At 41.0% G+C, this 16,567-nt stretch overlaps 1 protein-coding gene across 3 annotated transcripts in view; it reads right to left on the bottom strand.

The window, feature by feature from the left end:
• The window catches only part of Gabrb2 (gamma-aminobutyric acid type A receptor subunit beta2), a 213,827-nt gene extending 198,314 nt beyond the window's left edge, over nucleotides 1–15,513 (bottom strand). Inside the window, exons 1-4 of one of the 3 annotated variants that reach the window (XM_021240141.2) lie at nucleotides 14,759–15,513; nucleotides 13,385–13,613; nucleotides 13,167–13,258; nucleotides 12,169–12,236 (exon numbers count right to left, since the gene is read on the bottom strand). In XM_021240141.2, the coding sequence (XP_021095800.1) occupies nucleotides 12,169–12,236; nucleotides 13,167–13,258; nucleotides 13,385–13,461 (237 nt within the window). In that variant the 5' untranslated portion in view covers nucleotides 13,462–13,613; nucleotides 14,759–15,513. Of the gene's footprint in view, nucleotides 1–12,168; nucleotides 12,237–13,166; nucleotides 13,259–13,384; nucleotides 13,614–14,351; nucleotides 14,520–14,758 lie in introns of those variants that run through there. The other 2 variants (XM_087194870.1, XM_087194869.1) reach the window with 2 other exon arrangements.
• Between the last annotated feature and the right edge of the window lie 1,054 nt (nucleotides 15,514–16,567).

The raw sequence follows: 16,567 nt of genomic DNA, 5'->3' as shown, positions 1-16,567 counted from the left end.
TATGAGCATATATAAACAAAATAACTTTAACTTGATACATCTAGTTTAATTTTATCCCTATTTTATCAACATAGTTGAGTATTTGATAAAGTAGAAAAAAGATTAGAAACATTTTGTTTCAACAGCACAGATTTTCCCAAACTTGAAATTAAATGTATTCAAATGAAAATCTTTTGAACTGATCTTGAAACACATCACAATTATGATTTGACATAAATACTGATCATCAGATTACTGAATATCCTGAGCCAGGTATCATCTCATTAAAATAGCAAGTACAACATGAAGATCAGTTTACTCAGCTCTGAAAGATTTATAAAATTTAATCAAGATCTAATTTTCCTCTTAATTTTCAAGATTGTCATATACTTTTCTTCAGAGCAGATTTTTGTTTTGAGCAAGAATTGCTCACAACCACAAAGAAAAATATAAATCATAATCTATAATTTATCTACAAACCCTAATGATGCTCAAAGAATAGTAACTATTTACATTTTTATCTAAATCTTTTAGATTATCTGCTATTGCAATATTATAGACATTATTCTTTTGTCTTCTATTTGTCTGATTTTTTGTGGGTTTCCCAAAAGTTATCTGGGGAGCAGAAACATGAACTATTAGTCATTATCCTGAGAGATTATGATGAAGGCAAGTCCATTTAATTGTTTCAAATTCTCCTTCAATTTTCAGAAAATATAAAATAATTGAGATAGGGAAAAATCAAGCTCAAATTCCGGTTCCAGCACTTCCTAGATATGCAGAAAGATGTCTTTCTTTCTTGTCTTGGTTCTAGCTTCACAGAAATATCTTAACTCAGTCTATATATTTGTAAAATGTCATATTTCTAAATTCATGAATTTTTGAGAGTAAAATAAAAAATTACCTTAGAATTGAATTTTATTTCATAGAAATTTCTGAATAGTGAATTTTAGTCATGAGTAGTCAAAGTCAAGTACTGTTTATCCTATATAAATAGGATGCCAAAGTTTTAATATATTTTTTCAAATTGCGTTTTTCAAGATTTTCAAATTGAAATATTCATGAATCACCCATTAAATGTTTAAAGAACACAATGAATCCTCAAGTAATTTGATATTTTTGGTTCCATATCATATTAATTCAAATCAGCAAGGACTGAGGACATTGTTGGGCATGCTCTTGGCCCTGGGTTCAATCTCCAGCAGAGAGAGAGAGAGAGAGAGAATATGAATCACCAGTCTCTGATTATGCAGACATTCATGCAGGACACAACTTTGTTGTATGCTTCTAATATTTTTTATACTAAACAAAACACACAAAAAAGACCATCTTCTTCTCAAATGGTGAAGACATGTTGCACACCCCTCCCTCCAGGCCAGGGGCTCCAGTTGTTCATCATTCCCTCCCTGTTTTGTCACCTCCCTCTCCAGGTGTCATGCCAGTCTCTCATTGAAGCCTAAGAGCATTAGTAAGTAGTAAGTAGAGTTTTCTCCCTCCTCCAGTGCACTGTGCACTACAACAGCTAAGTGAAAAACCAGAGCTCAAGGAATGCAGCTACATTTTTAAATGAAAATATAAACAATTCAGAGGCATTTTGTTGTAATCTGAAAATTCTGAAAGCAAGACATATTTATTACATTTGCCACCTTTAACTAAAATAACCAAAGAGAGAAAGTTCTATTGAACAGCAGATTTCTACCTAACTGGGAATATCAAGTGTTAATGATCCGAGCCAGTAGTAAAATAACAAGATAAAGCCATTTTATTTGCAAATGGGAAGGGAGGGGAGAGATAGAGAACAGGTAGAGCAAGGAACAGGGAAGGGGAAGCAAAACATCCTTTGTATCTAAATTAAAATTAAAGTAGCAGAATGAATACTGACTTTTAGAGACTATTTATTTCATTAAAAGAGAGGGCCCTTAGAGGCCCATGCAAAGAAGGCTTGATCTCCAGCCCCTGGCACTATTGAGGGGTGGGGACTTTTAGGAAGTGGGCCCTAGCAGGAGGACATTAGATCACTGAGCTTGTGCTCCTGAAGAGGGCACTGGGACACTGGGTCCTGTTTCTTCCTCTCTCCTTTTGCTTCCTGCCTGTTCTGCGGAAAGCAGGAGTCATCTGCCACCTGCTCCCAGTATGCCATTCTGTGCCACCACAGCAACAGGACCAACTGACCATGGACTGAATCTGTAAGCCAAAGTAAACCTTTCTTCTTTTTAAGTTGAATATCTCAGATATTTTGTCATAGCAATACAACCATGACTCGCAAGTATCGTGTAAATGTCTATAGATAAAGATTTAAACTTTTTGGGGGAGGATTTAGCTCAGTGGCACCACACTTGCCTCACAAGTGCAACATCCTGAGTTCAATCCCCGGTACCACACACAGAAAAAAGATTTAAACTTTTTAAATTTAATGATCTTCATCTATCAGACACCCAATCACTGATCTTTAAGTTAGCAAGCCCAAGATGCTCAGAAGTCAGGTCTTATGTTTAAGCGTATACTTCAATCAGTATTACGAGGCAGACACAAATAATGTACAAGAAGTGATTTCATTAGCATTTCCTTGACATAAAAATATTAAGAAGTACCACAACTGTTACAAAAACCAAATAACCATTTTTAATACAGGGAAGGGATACCCAAGTCATATTGTCCTAAAGTGTCTAATAAAATGTCAATATTTCCTGAGTTTTTCAGACACCTGAAATTAACTAAAGTAGTCACTACCTATTTATTCATAGGGCCAACACTGTTAGGGAACCCTCCTTTCTCTATTACACAAGCTTTATTCAAACTTCCTACATGTGGAATGATGCATATTTTCATCAAATATATCAATGAAATTAGTGTGACTATTCTAAGTGGACTTCTTAAGCTGAAAATGTTTTTTATCTTTCTCATGCTCGCCCTTAGTAAGTGTCCTCTAATTTTATCTTTATTCATTGTGAGGAGGCCTCAGAGTTTTTAATGTCACAGCATCTTTCTGTTCTGCACACCACTCAAGGCTGTACACAATTCATCTTCACCTACATACGGAGCCTACTATTCTTATGCACTGTGAAATCATAGAAAGTATATGACCTCTTCCTTACTTTCCAGATTTGTAAATGACAATACTGTTTCCTAGGTCATAGGATGTTTGGAGGATTAGGTGAGATAGTAATAAATTTTTGTCTTTGCAAAATATTATTGCTAACTTGCAATAGCTTTCTTCTTATCATCCCTGTCCATTTTACTCTCCTAGAGCTAGTCTCCTTATTTTCCACTTATTGGTATTGCACAGTTCTTTCTTGATCAGTTTGAAATCTCCCTCTCTGTGAAATCTTTCTCTACAAATCCCACCCACTCAGCATATTTGGATCTTTATTATTGCAAGAGCCCTTAGTACAACTAGAGACTGATCATTTGTTGTCCATCATTAGTGATAAAATTCGCTTCTAACTATAAACTAGTTTTCTTAAAATTGGGACCTCCTACTCCAAAGCACCTACTCCAGAGTTATCCACAGAGCTCTTAAAATACAGAATTCTGAACCCCATCTTTGACTTACTAAATCATGTTCTAGGCATAGACTAGATGAGTCTCTTGCAGAGAAAATTTAGAGAATTACACTAAAAATGTAACTCTCGACATTTTAACTCAAGTCCTTTACCTGAGAAATATACCATTTTCCTGTTCCACTATCCAAGACATTCTTGGTTCCATCTTCCCTTCACTTCCCCCAATAGACAATTAAGATTAATTCCTCCAGGTTCTATACACACAAGCTTCCTCCCTCTGTAAGAATTCTCTCAAAACCATCTTCAATACAACCGAATTGGCACAGTACCAGTTCAGCTAGCACTTGACAAATGTTTCCTGGTACTCTGACATACAACACATCCTCAAATACTCCTACAAATCTGATCCACATTTGCAGAGCATGTATGCATGTGTTTAGCACCAGGGATGCATGGAAACAATGTCACTAAAATCTCTGATCTTCCTCCATGATTTACACACACATTGCTTTTCTAAGCTATATGTAAGTTTTTAAGATTAACCTTAAAATCTTCATTAATTTAATTGTTGCTATTGTGTTAGGTGAGGATTTATTTCATTGCCCAAAGAATTACTTCTAAGTTAAGACCTCTTGGCAAGAAAATGGGCAGTAGGAGCCAAATTACAGAGTAAGAAAATGAGACTTGGCAGTGGATATGCAGATAGAAGGTTAACAAAAAGACACCTCCAGCAAAAGCCCATGGGCTTGGCACATCTGCCATATTTTCCCATATAAATTGTGACAGGCTAATATAAACCCATTTCTCTCCTTGTTTAATAAAATATGCATTTTCCAAACAAAATGCAAAAATGGAAGCAACATAAAAATCTTTTGTTTGTATATTTTAAAACTCATAACCATAACTCATAACTCTTCTTCCCCTTTTAATGGACTGTGTCAATGTATTTTTATATCACCCAAAATGTAGTTATTTTGGAAAAACTGAGTAAAATCAGGATAGAAATGGTGTGGAGAGTAGCTGCATAGATATGACTCAAATTAACATATAATACAACACAGATTTGCACTTATATGCTATTTAGACAGTTTTGTGTATGATTTGTATTGGTATTTTGTATATAGTTAAGGTGCATAAATAACAGTAAATACTATGGATCTTATTCTCAAATAATCTGTAGCTAGAATTATGGCTAATAAAGTATAAAATGACTAAGATTCCTTTTCTTAAAATATAAATGAATAAAAATGAAATTGCCAATATGTTTATAAGTTTGCAGTTATATAAGATCACAGACAGAACATAAAAATACATACAAGTTTACATGACAGTACTAGTGGTATGCATTTTTAAATAATACAACTAAAAATATATCTTATCAGTTAAATTAAAATGGACAGTATAATATTTTATTGATACAATAACTAAGTACATTGTGCAAAATTTAAAATAAGAAAATACACAAGACCTAGCATGTAATATAGGAAAATTAAAACACTTCTAATAAAGTGATGAGAATGTGAATGTTTATTAGTATTCTTTGTTTTTCTCACCATGCAAACTAAATATAAATGGAATCAGTGATTAAGCACAAAACCATTACTTAGTAAGAACATCTCTCTTTCTTTACTTCTTTGGAAACAAAAGCACAATGCCACTTTTTACCCCAGTGATTCTCAAGGAAGATAGCTGACAATTTCTAGAGATATTTTTGACCTTCAAATTTTGGGGGGCACTCACTATTCATCTAGCGAACAGAAGCCAGAGATGCTGCTAAACACCTTATGTTGCACAAGACAGCCTTCCACACAGAGAAGCATCATAACCATAGTTTAAAAGTAGATGAAATAAGTCTTCTAAAGATGTAATCCTTCTAATTAATTACACTTGTATTAGACAGGTTGGACAGAGAAAATATCAGGAAAGAGAAGCAAACAGGAACCTTTAGAGAATTATTTGTAGGAACACCTCAAAAGGCAGATACTTATTCTCAGTAAGAAAAAAATCTTCAGTTGGAAAAGAAGTCTTGATAACAGAGGAAGAAAAAAATAAATGAGAGCAATCTTTTCACATAGTACATGCCCCCAGCTTAAACCACAAAGACAATTTAAAGTTCTTGAGAATATAGCAGGCAACATTTTATGACAATTTATTATCATAAATTATTGACCTTGATGGTTATCTGACAGATTTTGCTGAAGCAGTAGAAAAATTATTAGACAAGTTAACAAATGGCACCCATTCACAATGAAAGAAATTATGACATAGGCAATATCCTCAGCTTCACAAAATCGTACATAAATCTTCCTTTATTGCTTGGTGTAAAATGTGCTCAATACATATAAAATGTAAGTTTCTCAAGGACAGGATCTACCTCTTGGATTTAATATGCACCGAATAAAGCACTCACTAGAAAGAATCATTTTAATAAAATTAAGATGTTTTATAGAAAAGGGGAGGTACAATAGCAGCAATGAAGGATTGTTTTTATCTGATCTTCCCACTGTTTAAAACTTGAAAAACTAAAAACTACAAACAAACAGAGTCCTCATGGAGTGAAAATGATAAAAAAAAAATGAAGCTGTGCCATATTTTAAAGTACAGCATAACCAAATGCAGATAATGAGGGATGTGAAGGCAGTTATTTCCTACCCGTGTGACCTTGACAAGTCCCTTAACCTCTCTGGGCCTCAAGGTCCCTTGTTAGTAAGTTGATTGCAGCGATTTCAGTTATTATAGGAGTTTTGATTGAGATGATGGCATTGATACAATATATGTATAAGTTAAGGACTCAATAATCAGCTATCATTATTGTATTTTACTAAGTTAACTAATGATGATAATTACAGAGATTACTGCATATTGTACAAGTGGAAGAGGAGGAGGAGATAGAGAGAAGAAAAGAAGGAAAAGAGATGATAGCTTGCCAGCATTGTGCAGGAGAGCTTCTAAGGGTAATCTGTGTATAATTAAACCTGCCTGTGGTGTCTGGGTGTTCATAGACCTTCACCTCGCTGCAGGTTTCCTCAGTAACCTCACTTACTTGTTCTCCATAGCAGCCAACTGTAATCTCCTCTAGCTCAACAAAAATCATTTCTTGTGTCACAGGGGGCATGCTGGTCTTCAGGCAAGAAATCCTGTAGCTTCCTGCCCTGCTATCTCCCACTTTAAATTTTCAATTCACTCCCAAGACTATTTCCCCTCCAAATTATATATTCCTCCTTTTAACAATTTCTTCTTCCCTCCTTTTCAGACCTAAACTTTTCAAAAATGAAGTCTGCAAACACTAATCCTCCTCTTGAACTTATTTTTTTTTAATTTAAATTTTATTAGTACACCTTTGTAGTACATAATATTTACATTTCTCATGGGAAGTTGGTATGCATATATAACAAATATTAATTCTTTTGACATCCCCTCCTGCTTTCCTCTCCCCAACTTTACATCACTTATTTCCCTTCCCATTTGTGAAAGAACTATCTTCCTGGTTCCCTTTATCTATCTTTTATTTTGCTTTTGTCTCACAACTTATTTCAATTGATTCCCATAGCATCTGAGATAGCTGGCCATTTCCTTCCAATTTTGATGCTTGGGTGTGTGTATATCATCATCTGGGATGTTATTCTCTGGAAGCTCTCACACCAACTTCCTGCTACTTAGCTACTTAGAATCTCTTTCCTGGGCTCCTTTGCAGTTTCCCACCTAAATTACAGTTGCCCATCAGGTCTCTATTTTTAGCTATTTTCTCATTTTTCTTTTTTCATTTCATCTCTACACATAGTTGTAAGCACCACTTAGATGGTGACAATGTTCAAGGCCACCTCTCTATTCATGATCTGTTCCTCAGTGCTAGACTTGTATTTTCCCATCACCTCCTGGTTGGTTATCTCCACTTGGAGGTTCCATGTGCATAGAAAAATATTTCCCAAACTGAACTTACTGCCTACATTATTTATCCTCCCAGCTTCCACCACCTCTTCTGACTTCGCTGTTTTAATAATGATACAATGAGAAAGTTGGAACTTATTCAGCACTGCCACTTCCGCTTTGTAAATACCGTGACTTCATACCTTCTTCTGTAAGCAGTTCGTGCACGCTGCCTAGATCCTCACAGTAGGTTGCAACTCATTGCCCAAACTTGGGTCTAACTCCATTTCCATCCACCTGCCACACCACTGAAACATCTTTTCAGAAGTGTAAATCTATTCATTGACATCCTTTCTTGGGTCCCTAGTGTCTTTTGGGGAAAAAGTTAAACTCCTCAGTAAGACACATAATTCATCTTTGAAAGTTGATCACTAGGACTTCAACATCAATTCTGTCAGCTCCCCACTCTCATTGCAAGTAGCCTCTTAAAGCTGTTTGAAAACCCCCAGTACCACTTATATTCCAGGGTCACAGCCTCCTATACAACATTTTTCTCTTCTTGGAACATTTGCCCACAGACCCATAACCTTTTTTATCACTAAACTAATTTCTTTGTAATGCATTAATAGCTGGTCCCACTAAGTTCGATATATGTCCTCTTCAAAACACTTCTGACATTACATTTTTGTCTTAAATGGTGCATGTCTTGAAATTGAGCACTAAAATTCTATGCTTCATTTCCCCACATAGATAGTAGTGTGTAGTAAATAATAATAAATTACAGCTATGAAATGAATTCTTCACTAAATATTCATGGCATTGCCACACTGGAGGTGACACTATGACTTGTCTAAATGTAATTTACAAACACTTTGGAAGACACAATAACTGTAGCCTATAAGCCATCTTGAAACACTGAATACCAAATAAATGGTGAAATTAATAAGTGACAAAGGAATGAATAGGCGGAGACACTCGACACCCGCGGGGCCATAAAACTTAAGATAAACAGAAGTATAGTAAGAACACGGGGTGGGATTTAGAATAGAGAGCATCTAGATTTTAAGTTCTATGAGGTTGGGGACAGGCTGGTCTTGTTCACTGCTGTCTAAAAGGCCTCACACATCATGGCTCATAGTGGCTCCTAAGTAAGTATTTGTTGAGTAGAATTTTAAATGGTGCAGCTGGTGATGCAAGAAACATCTGCTTTAAAAAATAGTAGTACTGTTCTCCATTTGCCATTCCATAAAAAGGTAATTTGTGTATGTGTTTACTAGAATTCTTTCCTCAAAAGTGAAATATTGCTTCACTCTTTGGTTGGCAAATACGTTGTTTCAAGATGGAGAAGAATCTGCTCTAAATGAAGGGAAAGCTATTTCAGTCCCTAATCCTCAGAGCCAAATTTGAATCTTAAAATGCACTTCACATCAAAGAATCTTAACAAAAAGATTCCTGCCAATTTAACCAAGGCATCTAAATATATTTCATTCTGAAGCCAAGCTACTGCTCAGGAGCATTCTAATTGAGATCATATCCTCCCAAAGATTTTCCGCTGAGTGACAATACCTGGATATCATCATCAACACTTAGATACCATTACCACCTTACTAAGAACTCACAATTCTATGCCATTTAGAAATTCTGCATTTTCCTCATGTTTTCCCAAAGGCCCAATTTTTCCTGGAACTTCTTTATAACTATAAGAGAGCTATATTACAAACCAAATTGTAGGCACATCTAATTTTGAGTTTACGTCAACCTGTCTTTTCTCATTTCAAGCATGAGCAGATGGAGACTTAGTGAGGTACATTGCCAACCCAAGCACACTTAGGCAGCAATAGGAGTGGACACTGGGTTTCTAGAGTGCTGTCCTGGTCATCAGTGTTCACTGAATTATGTTCACAGAGCACCAAGACATTTACATATATAATTTTATTAATTCCGGTAGCCACCTGACATATGTAAAATTGGACTGTTATTCTCCTTCAGCAGATAAGAAAGTTGTGCCCACTCTGGGTGTGAATATCTCAGTATGACTAAGCATCAGAAGTAGAACTAGCATCCAAGACTTCTGATTGTGTTAGAATCTTTCCATCACTGACATTTATAAGGAGCATCACATTGACAGGGACATTTATTCCTTGAGTACAAATGAGTCAATGACAATTTAAATGGTCTATTTCCTCAATTCTTCAAAGGAAGATGTGCTCTAATAAGCAAAAGTTACAATTACCCAGTCCACCATGTACAATGAGGGAGAAATGTATGTGTTAATCAACTTTTGAGATTTCACTTAAATATCCAATCAACCATTTTTGGGAAATGAATCTAACCAGAAGATTCTAACACTTTTAGACATGACTACAAGAGACAATAAACCAAAGCACCTTCTTTTATTTTGGCAACAAGGATAGAATTATCTGTTGCTTCACAGCAAATACCATATTTAAAAGCAAATTAATGATAATATATATAACAATAAATTTCTACTGAGGATTAATTTATGATCACTCACATTTCTAGATTATATAAATGTTAATTTTTCAACAATTCAAAATGTGGCTGGACAGACCCATGAATGTTAACATGAGGCTAAGAAAGAAATCTGGCTTGGAATTTTTAACACTTGGTTCTAATCATTAATACTGCAGTGCTGTTCCATTTACAACCTGGCAATTTATTTTTGCACTTTCAACATCCCATGATTTTTCAGCAACAGTAAATAGCTTTAAATAATGACACCTTGTCTTAGCTGGATCTATATTTTGACTAGCAGGTTTGGCATTTGTATCCACCTCAGATACCTCTCCAAAATATTGCATGCAGGGAAAAATGAGCAGAACTTAAGAGAACAAAAACTCTACCCCTGAAATAACATTTGATGCAATATGTCTCTAAGTTCTCAGCTAACCTATTGTAGTAAACTCTAGTCATCTCATAATTGTCTCTTTGGATTCCAGGTTTGTCTGAATTTAGTTTTTAAAAATAGCATATTTTTGATGAGTAAGTAAGCAGTAAAGAAGCAAGGAGTGAAATCAACATTGAGAGAAAGAAAAGAATGACAATAAAGAAAACTGAAAAGGAAAAAAATCTGTTTCAACCACATATAGAAAACAAAGAGCCACTCCTGATTTCAATATAACTTTGTTTTTAGCAACACAATTTAAATACAAATACTTGGGACTTTGGAGGCACATACATTAGGGCATTTTTCTGTATTTTTGTGGAAATTCAAAGTATAAACTGGTGAAAGATCTTTCAAACTCCACAAAAGCGAATGTTTGTTTATTGGAGAAATTAACTTATTAAGGAAGAAACATTATCCACATAGGAGAATCTCATAATGTGTTGTCCTGAATCATTTGACAAACAAGCTAAATCATGGCCTTTAGTCTATATATACACCCTATGTGATAATAGAAATTCTCTAAATACTTAGAATATAAGAATATTCATATCATTAAACATTACTAAAATAGTTGAATTTTCATAAAATGCTTAAGAATCTTGAGATACCTCTAGATTATCACTGATTTGGGGTTGTACTGGTTATTTGAGCTTCCTCTGTCTTTGAATTGTGGAGATATGAAAACTTGTGTGAAGGGCTGGGGATGGAGCTCAGTGGCACCACACTTGCCTTGCAAATGCAAGGTCCTGAGTTTGATCCCTGGTACTGAAAAAAAATTCCTTGCATGAAAACTTGTGTGATGTTGAGAGCACATCCTAACCATAGGGCTATGGCCTTCTTGAGTCAATTGATGTTGTCTTAACTTTTAAGTCCTAATGGCTTACTTGGAAGCATTTGCATAGAAGTTTATGTACACTCCCATCTTTAATTTATCACTCACTTTTTAGATAGAATGATACCATAACAGTTTATTCTGAAATGTGCTGTAAACTATCAGGACTGAAAGGAACACTGGACAATCACATTAAGCAGTGGTTTAATTGCAGGGACTTCTCCAAATGGAAAACTTTAACAACAAAGAGTAGAAAAGTCACTGGAGAAATGCTCCAGGTAGGGGAATCCGGAACACTTGTCAGTCATGCATGTCTGCAGTGATCCAACATAGGCAGCAGGGGGCGCTCCTGCATGAAGCAAACCCCCCACAAGTGCTTCCTACTTGGGGAACACAGACACCTTATTCTATTAGCACTTGCCTCAAGTCTAAGGAGGCAGCAACTAGCGGGTAGCTATCAATAAACTGTGCAGGCTTAGGACACAAAATGAATAGGATGGCAAAAATGACCAGAGATGACACATGAGACTGAGTTACCTTTTAGAAACTGGGAGCCATGCTTACTTTTATTTATTTTGGTAACCAAAAAGAGTTAAAGAAGATTTTGATTTCCAAAAGCAACAAGTGGGCATCAGTACCCCTGGGTCATTTATTCACTCTTGTTAAAATTTAGCTTGCAGGTTATATTCTCTGTTAAATAAATTTTCTCTTAAATAAAAATCTTTCTCCTTAATCCCAACCCAGAAAACCACTTGATAAAATGAATTTTCTATCAAGTCTTAAAGAAATGTAGCTTCTACAGAGGGTCGCCAGCATGTGAACACACTTTACCGGAGAACATGTGATACACGTTACTCACTCTACACCACGACCCAAGTAACAGAACCAGGTTGGAAAATTTTTGAGGACAAGAGCCAACTGTATAACCTGGAACACAAAATTCCAAAGCCAAATCTCCTTCCTTGCCCCCACCTCATGTACATGGTCAGGCAGAGCCCACCCTGGGTGACTGGCTCTCGCCTCCTCTTTGTCCCCAAATAAAGGTCTGCAGAGACACAGCACAGACCTCAGTAACTCACCATATTTACTTCAGAAACCATATCGATGCTGGCAATGTCAATGTTCATTCCCACGGCCACAGGGGGACCTGCAAGCCAAGATGGTCAGCCATGTGACTTCTCAGAACTTACTTATTCTAACAAGAGTTGTCCCTGGGCTTGGGACACCCACCCCACAGTTCTCTCCACTGCTGATCCTTGAACACTTCGCTTCCCTGATCCTGCAGGCACTCACTCTTCTAGAAATTGCTCTGTTGAACACACACACACATGTGGTGCTGGCAAGGGGTCCAGTTCTGTCCACACATGTAAGAAGTCTCAGCGTGTGAATACACACACACAACTCTCACAACCACAAGAGTCTAGCCCAAGGGATTTTTATAAATATTCTCACAAACCCCCTCCTCTTCATTCTGTCCCAACCCCCTTCTATTAACTCTTTGAATTTGTAAGAGTCTGGAGAAAAATTACATGGGCACATCAGCATATCAGCACTGCAGCAAGCGATGGGCTTTCCCCAACTGTCTTCTCCCGCCCATTCCCCACCCTCCCACCAACCCCCCAGCCCTCCTGCCTTCTCCCCCCATGCTGAGGCTTGAAGGACAGGACAGTATCCCGACAGGAGCCACTTAAACCATGGCCAAAGGAACTCTTCCAAAGTAGGCGGGCACAGGGGTTAAAGCCACCTCTCAACCAACGGCCTGCACATCTTGTCCTCAGAAATGTTCACGAGGAGGCACGTTCTCGAGGCAGACCACTAACTAAACTTCAGAGGCTTGCATCTCAACAAAGACAGTGAAGCGAAATGATTTGTGACTGTAAAAGCCTCTCAAGAGCCCGCTAGAAACAAGCTGGCTTAAGTTTGGATCAGTTCCTCAACGGGGAAAAATAGGGAGCCATTCAGTACATCACATGCACCCACAACCAGGGACAGGGAAGAAACCGCACGCAAAGCCCAAAAGACAGCTTAGCTTCCGCTACAGCAGGGCTGGTTCTGATTTGCAAGACAACCCCATTACCTCCGAAATCTGGTCTCAGACGAATGTCATAGCCTTTCAGTAGTCTATCCACCGTCTCTTTAACCAGCGACATATTACTAGGGTCATTGACACTGGAGAAAGAAATGACAGTAAACAGCCATCAATGGGGAAGCAAGCACACAGGGCGTCTTCAGCATCTCCGTTCACAGAGGTATGCAGACGGGGCTCTTCAAGTGAGAAAGGAAAAAGACACTTACCTTTGCGCACAGACAGCGGCGATTATTAAGGGAAATGACCAAATCCCAAAGTAACCCCTCTTCCGGACTCTCCACATCCCTTTAGTTTTTGATGGGATTCAGGGTTTCACTGAAGAGAGGCGATCCAACTTAGTCCGCCCAGTGCAGTAATGCTAATGTGAGGCGCATGCGCACGACGTACCAAAACATCAAAGGGGCAGCGGCGGCTGCCGGGGACCAAGTAGATTTCCTTGTTTAAAAAAAGAAAATTAAAAAGGAAAAGGATATGTATAATGTATGCATGTTTAGATAATATAAAAAGTCACCCCACGGGAGCATCCAGAGTAAATCTTTGTTGTCCTTTTGTTAAGACAAAAACAACTACAGCATCTGGTAAGTTTTGGTAGTTGCGGGAGGCAGTTTTGCACCTCGCGGGTTGTGGTTTTTTGGCGTGAGTGTGTGCGTGTGCGTGTGCGTGTGTGTGTGTGTGTGTGTGTCTCCTTAAATATGCAAAACCAGATTAAGAATTTGGGGCGAGCAGGTGTGGGGTGCGGAAGATGAGTGCTGGAAGCCCACTTAGGTCTCGGCAGGCTGACGGGGCGAGGAGTTTGAACTTTATTTTCTGGGCGAGCAGCACCCCCTGCCTGGGGCGAGCCGGGGTGGCGGCTGGGGGCGCGCGCGGGGTGGGAGGAAGGCAGCCGAAGGCAGGAGTGCCCGGCAGCCCGCTGGATTGGGGGCAGGGGGTGGGAATAAGAAAGAAAACGGGGCAAGGAAGAAAGGGAAAGAAAAAAAGAATAAAATGATGCCCAGTCTTTGCTGGGAGTCAAGGAGCAAGATTTCTTCACTACTCACGAGCGATTTTCTTCCTCCACCACCACCTCCTCCTCTCCTCCTCCTCCTCCTCCCTCCTCCTCCTCCTCCTCCTCCTCCTCCTCCTCCTCCTCCTCCTCCTCCTCCTCCTCCTCCTCCTCCTCCTCCTCCTCCTCACCCTTTGCCCCTATACCCAGAGAAGAAAACCTCCTCGGGGTCCTGGTTTCTCGCCGCGTGACGTTCCTGACCCGCTAGTCCCGGTTATTTATAGCAGGCGGGGGAGGGGGCGAGGGGAGCAGAAAGGCGAGGCTGTCTCTCCGGGTCCCGCTCGGATTCTGCACTGGGAAATCTGGAGTGGGCAGGGCGGGGTTCGGATGAGGGGGAGGTGGGGCGCCGGGGCGTGAGGGACGCGGCTGACCAGCGCCCCGGCACAGGTGCAGGCTCCGCGAGGGCGTGGGCCGTGGCGCCTCGCAGGAAGGGCAGGGGTCGCTGGCGGGACGCGCCCCGGCCGGGCCCCCCACGGCTCCCGACGCACGCGCCCCGCGCCCACACGGGCAGGGCCGGCCCCGCCGCCGCCCTCCTTACCTCGCGGGCCGCGCCGGCCACCAACTCCAGCCGTGCGCAGCCGGCGCCGGTCCCCGGTCCCCGGTCCCAGAGGCGCGGGGCGTCCTGCGCTTCGGGGCTGCGCCTCTGGAGGACTGGCCCGAGGCCGCTGATCTCCTGGGGTCCTGGTGCCACCTCGCCCCCTCCTCCCTTCCCAAGCCGGGGGACTCGCACACCCCGAGGCTGGCCCGTCCCTTCCGCGGGAGGCCGGGCTCTCCGGCAGCAGGCTTGGGGTGGGGAGAGGGAAAAGAGACAAGGAGAGACTCAAATCGCAAAAGAAACGTTTCCTCCTCCGCTGGAGGGCAGGAGGCGTGCTGCGGGCTCGGGAGGGGCTGTGGGGAGGGGCCGAGACCCCCGGCCCGGGTCCCAGCCTTCCCAACTTTATTTGGAAAGGGCGTAGGGGGACAGGGCTTCCCGCCCGCTCTCTCCCCCTAGCCCCAGGGAAGCCCCGGGAAAGCCAGAGTCAGTCTTTCATCCCGGCTTCCAGCCACCGTTCCTATCACTGTCACCAGCAGCCCAGAGCTCCTACTACCTGCCGGGGCGCTACAGTAATTAATTTCCACAGAGGTCCTTGCTTTGAGCTGTCCCTCAGTGCCCCAGTTTTGTGGGTCTAGCAACCGGCATAGTGAAGCTGAGGAACTTGCTCAAGGTCACTCAGGTGAAGAGAGGTGAAACCGGGCTTCACTTGGAAAGCAGCGTTCCCGACCCCCAGGCCAGCGCCCCGCTGTCTCCGACCTCCGCTTGCCCGCGGCCGTGAGCGGAGCTGCGCGCGGACCGCACCGGGCTGGTCCCGCAGATCCCTGCGCAAAGGAGGGGCCGCCGGTCGGGGCCGGCGTGGCGCACAGCCTCGCGGTCCCTGCGGCACCGGGGCTGCTCGGGCTCCAGATCCGGGCAGCACTCTCGATCCACGTTCTTCGGTATAGCCTCTCGCCTCCCCCGCCAGGGTCAGAGGAGCATTTGGGGGCTGTTTAGGGAAAGGGTTCCAAGGGCAGTGTGGAGGCGGGAGGGTGGAGAGGTGGGATTCGACCACTGCCTAGGATGGAAGACCAACAGGGAGAACTGTGTGCTTTCTCTGACTAAGGACGTTGCCAGGTTAGACAGGTAAACAGCCCCGAGACAGCGCACCTCTGTAGCATGGGGTTCTTCCGGGCTTGGCACTCACAAGAGCTCATCCACATAGAAACACAGAGTCTCAGGGGTGTCCAGAAGTTTGTCCACACCATCAGTGCTCACGGGAGCTGACAGCTGGAGACCTGTGGCCAAAGAAATCTGCTACTTTTCCTCTCTTTGTCTTTACTCTTAGACACAGCGGGAATCTTTTACACAAGCTGACTGCAGAAGGGGAGGGGGTTGGATGACCAAAGGCATACCCAGAGAATTCACAAAGTAGAATTCACGAATAATGAAGCCCTAGAAATTCCGCCCCACCACCACCACCACCTTGAAAATATCTCAAATCGGTTTTCCTTCCTTTGGTTACCCACGCTTTGCTTTCTGCACCATCAGCCCCTTCTACTTAGCCCCACTTCAGTTTGGGTTGATAGAACAAAATTCAGGAAAAAGCAGACTACAAATGCTCTCGCTTTATCTAGAATAATAGCAAAGACCCAGTGAATACTTAAAGTGTATATTGCAGACCTACCTGGCACAGAAAATTAGGGGACAGGAAGGCTGAGTTAAGTAAAAATTACTTGCATCTCAGCAAGTAAAACAGCATAGGACAAATTAAGAGCATAAAGAAACTGGAAGTAAATATTTGCATTCAAAGCCCAGCTCAAATACTTGGTAACT

The sequence above is a fragment of the Heterocephalus glaber genome, unplaced genomic scaffold (assembly GCF_053883595.1).
Source record: "Heterocephalus glaber isolate CG9 unplaced genomic scaffold, H.glaber_assembly_v1.0 deba00001606, whole genome shotgun sequence".
Classification (NCBI taxonomy): domain Eukaryota; kingdom Metazoa; phylum Chordata; class Mammalia; order Rodentia; family Bathyergidae; genus Heterocephalus; species Heterocephalus glaber.
This window is presented reverse-complemented; position numbering and strand designations above follow the sequence as displayed.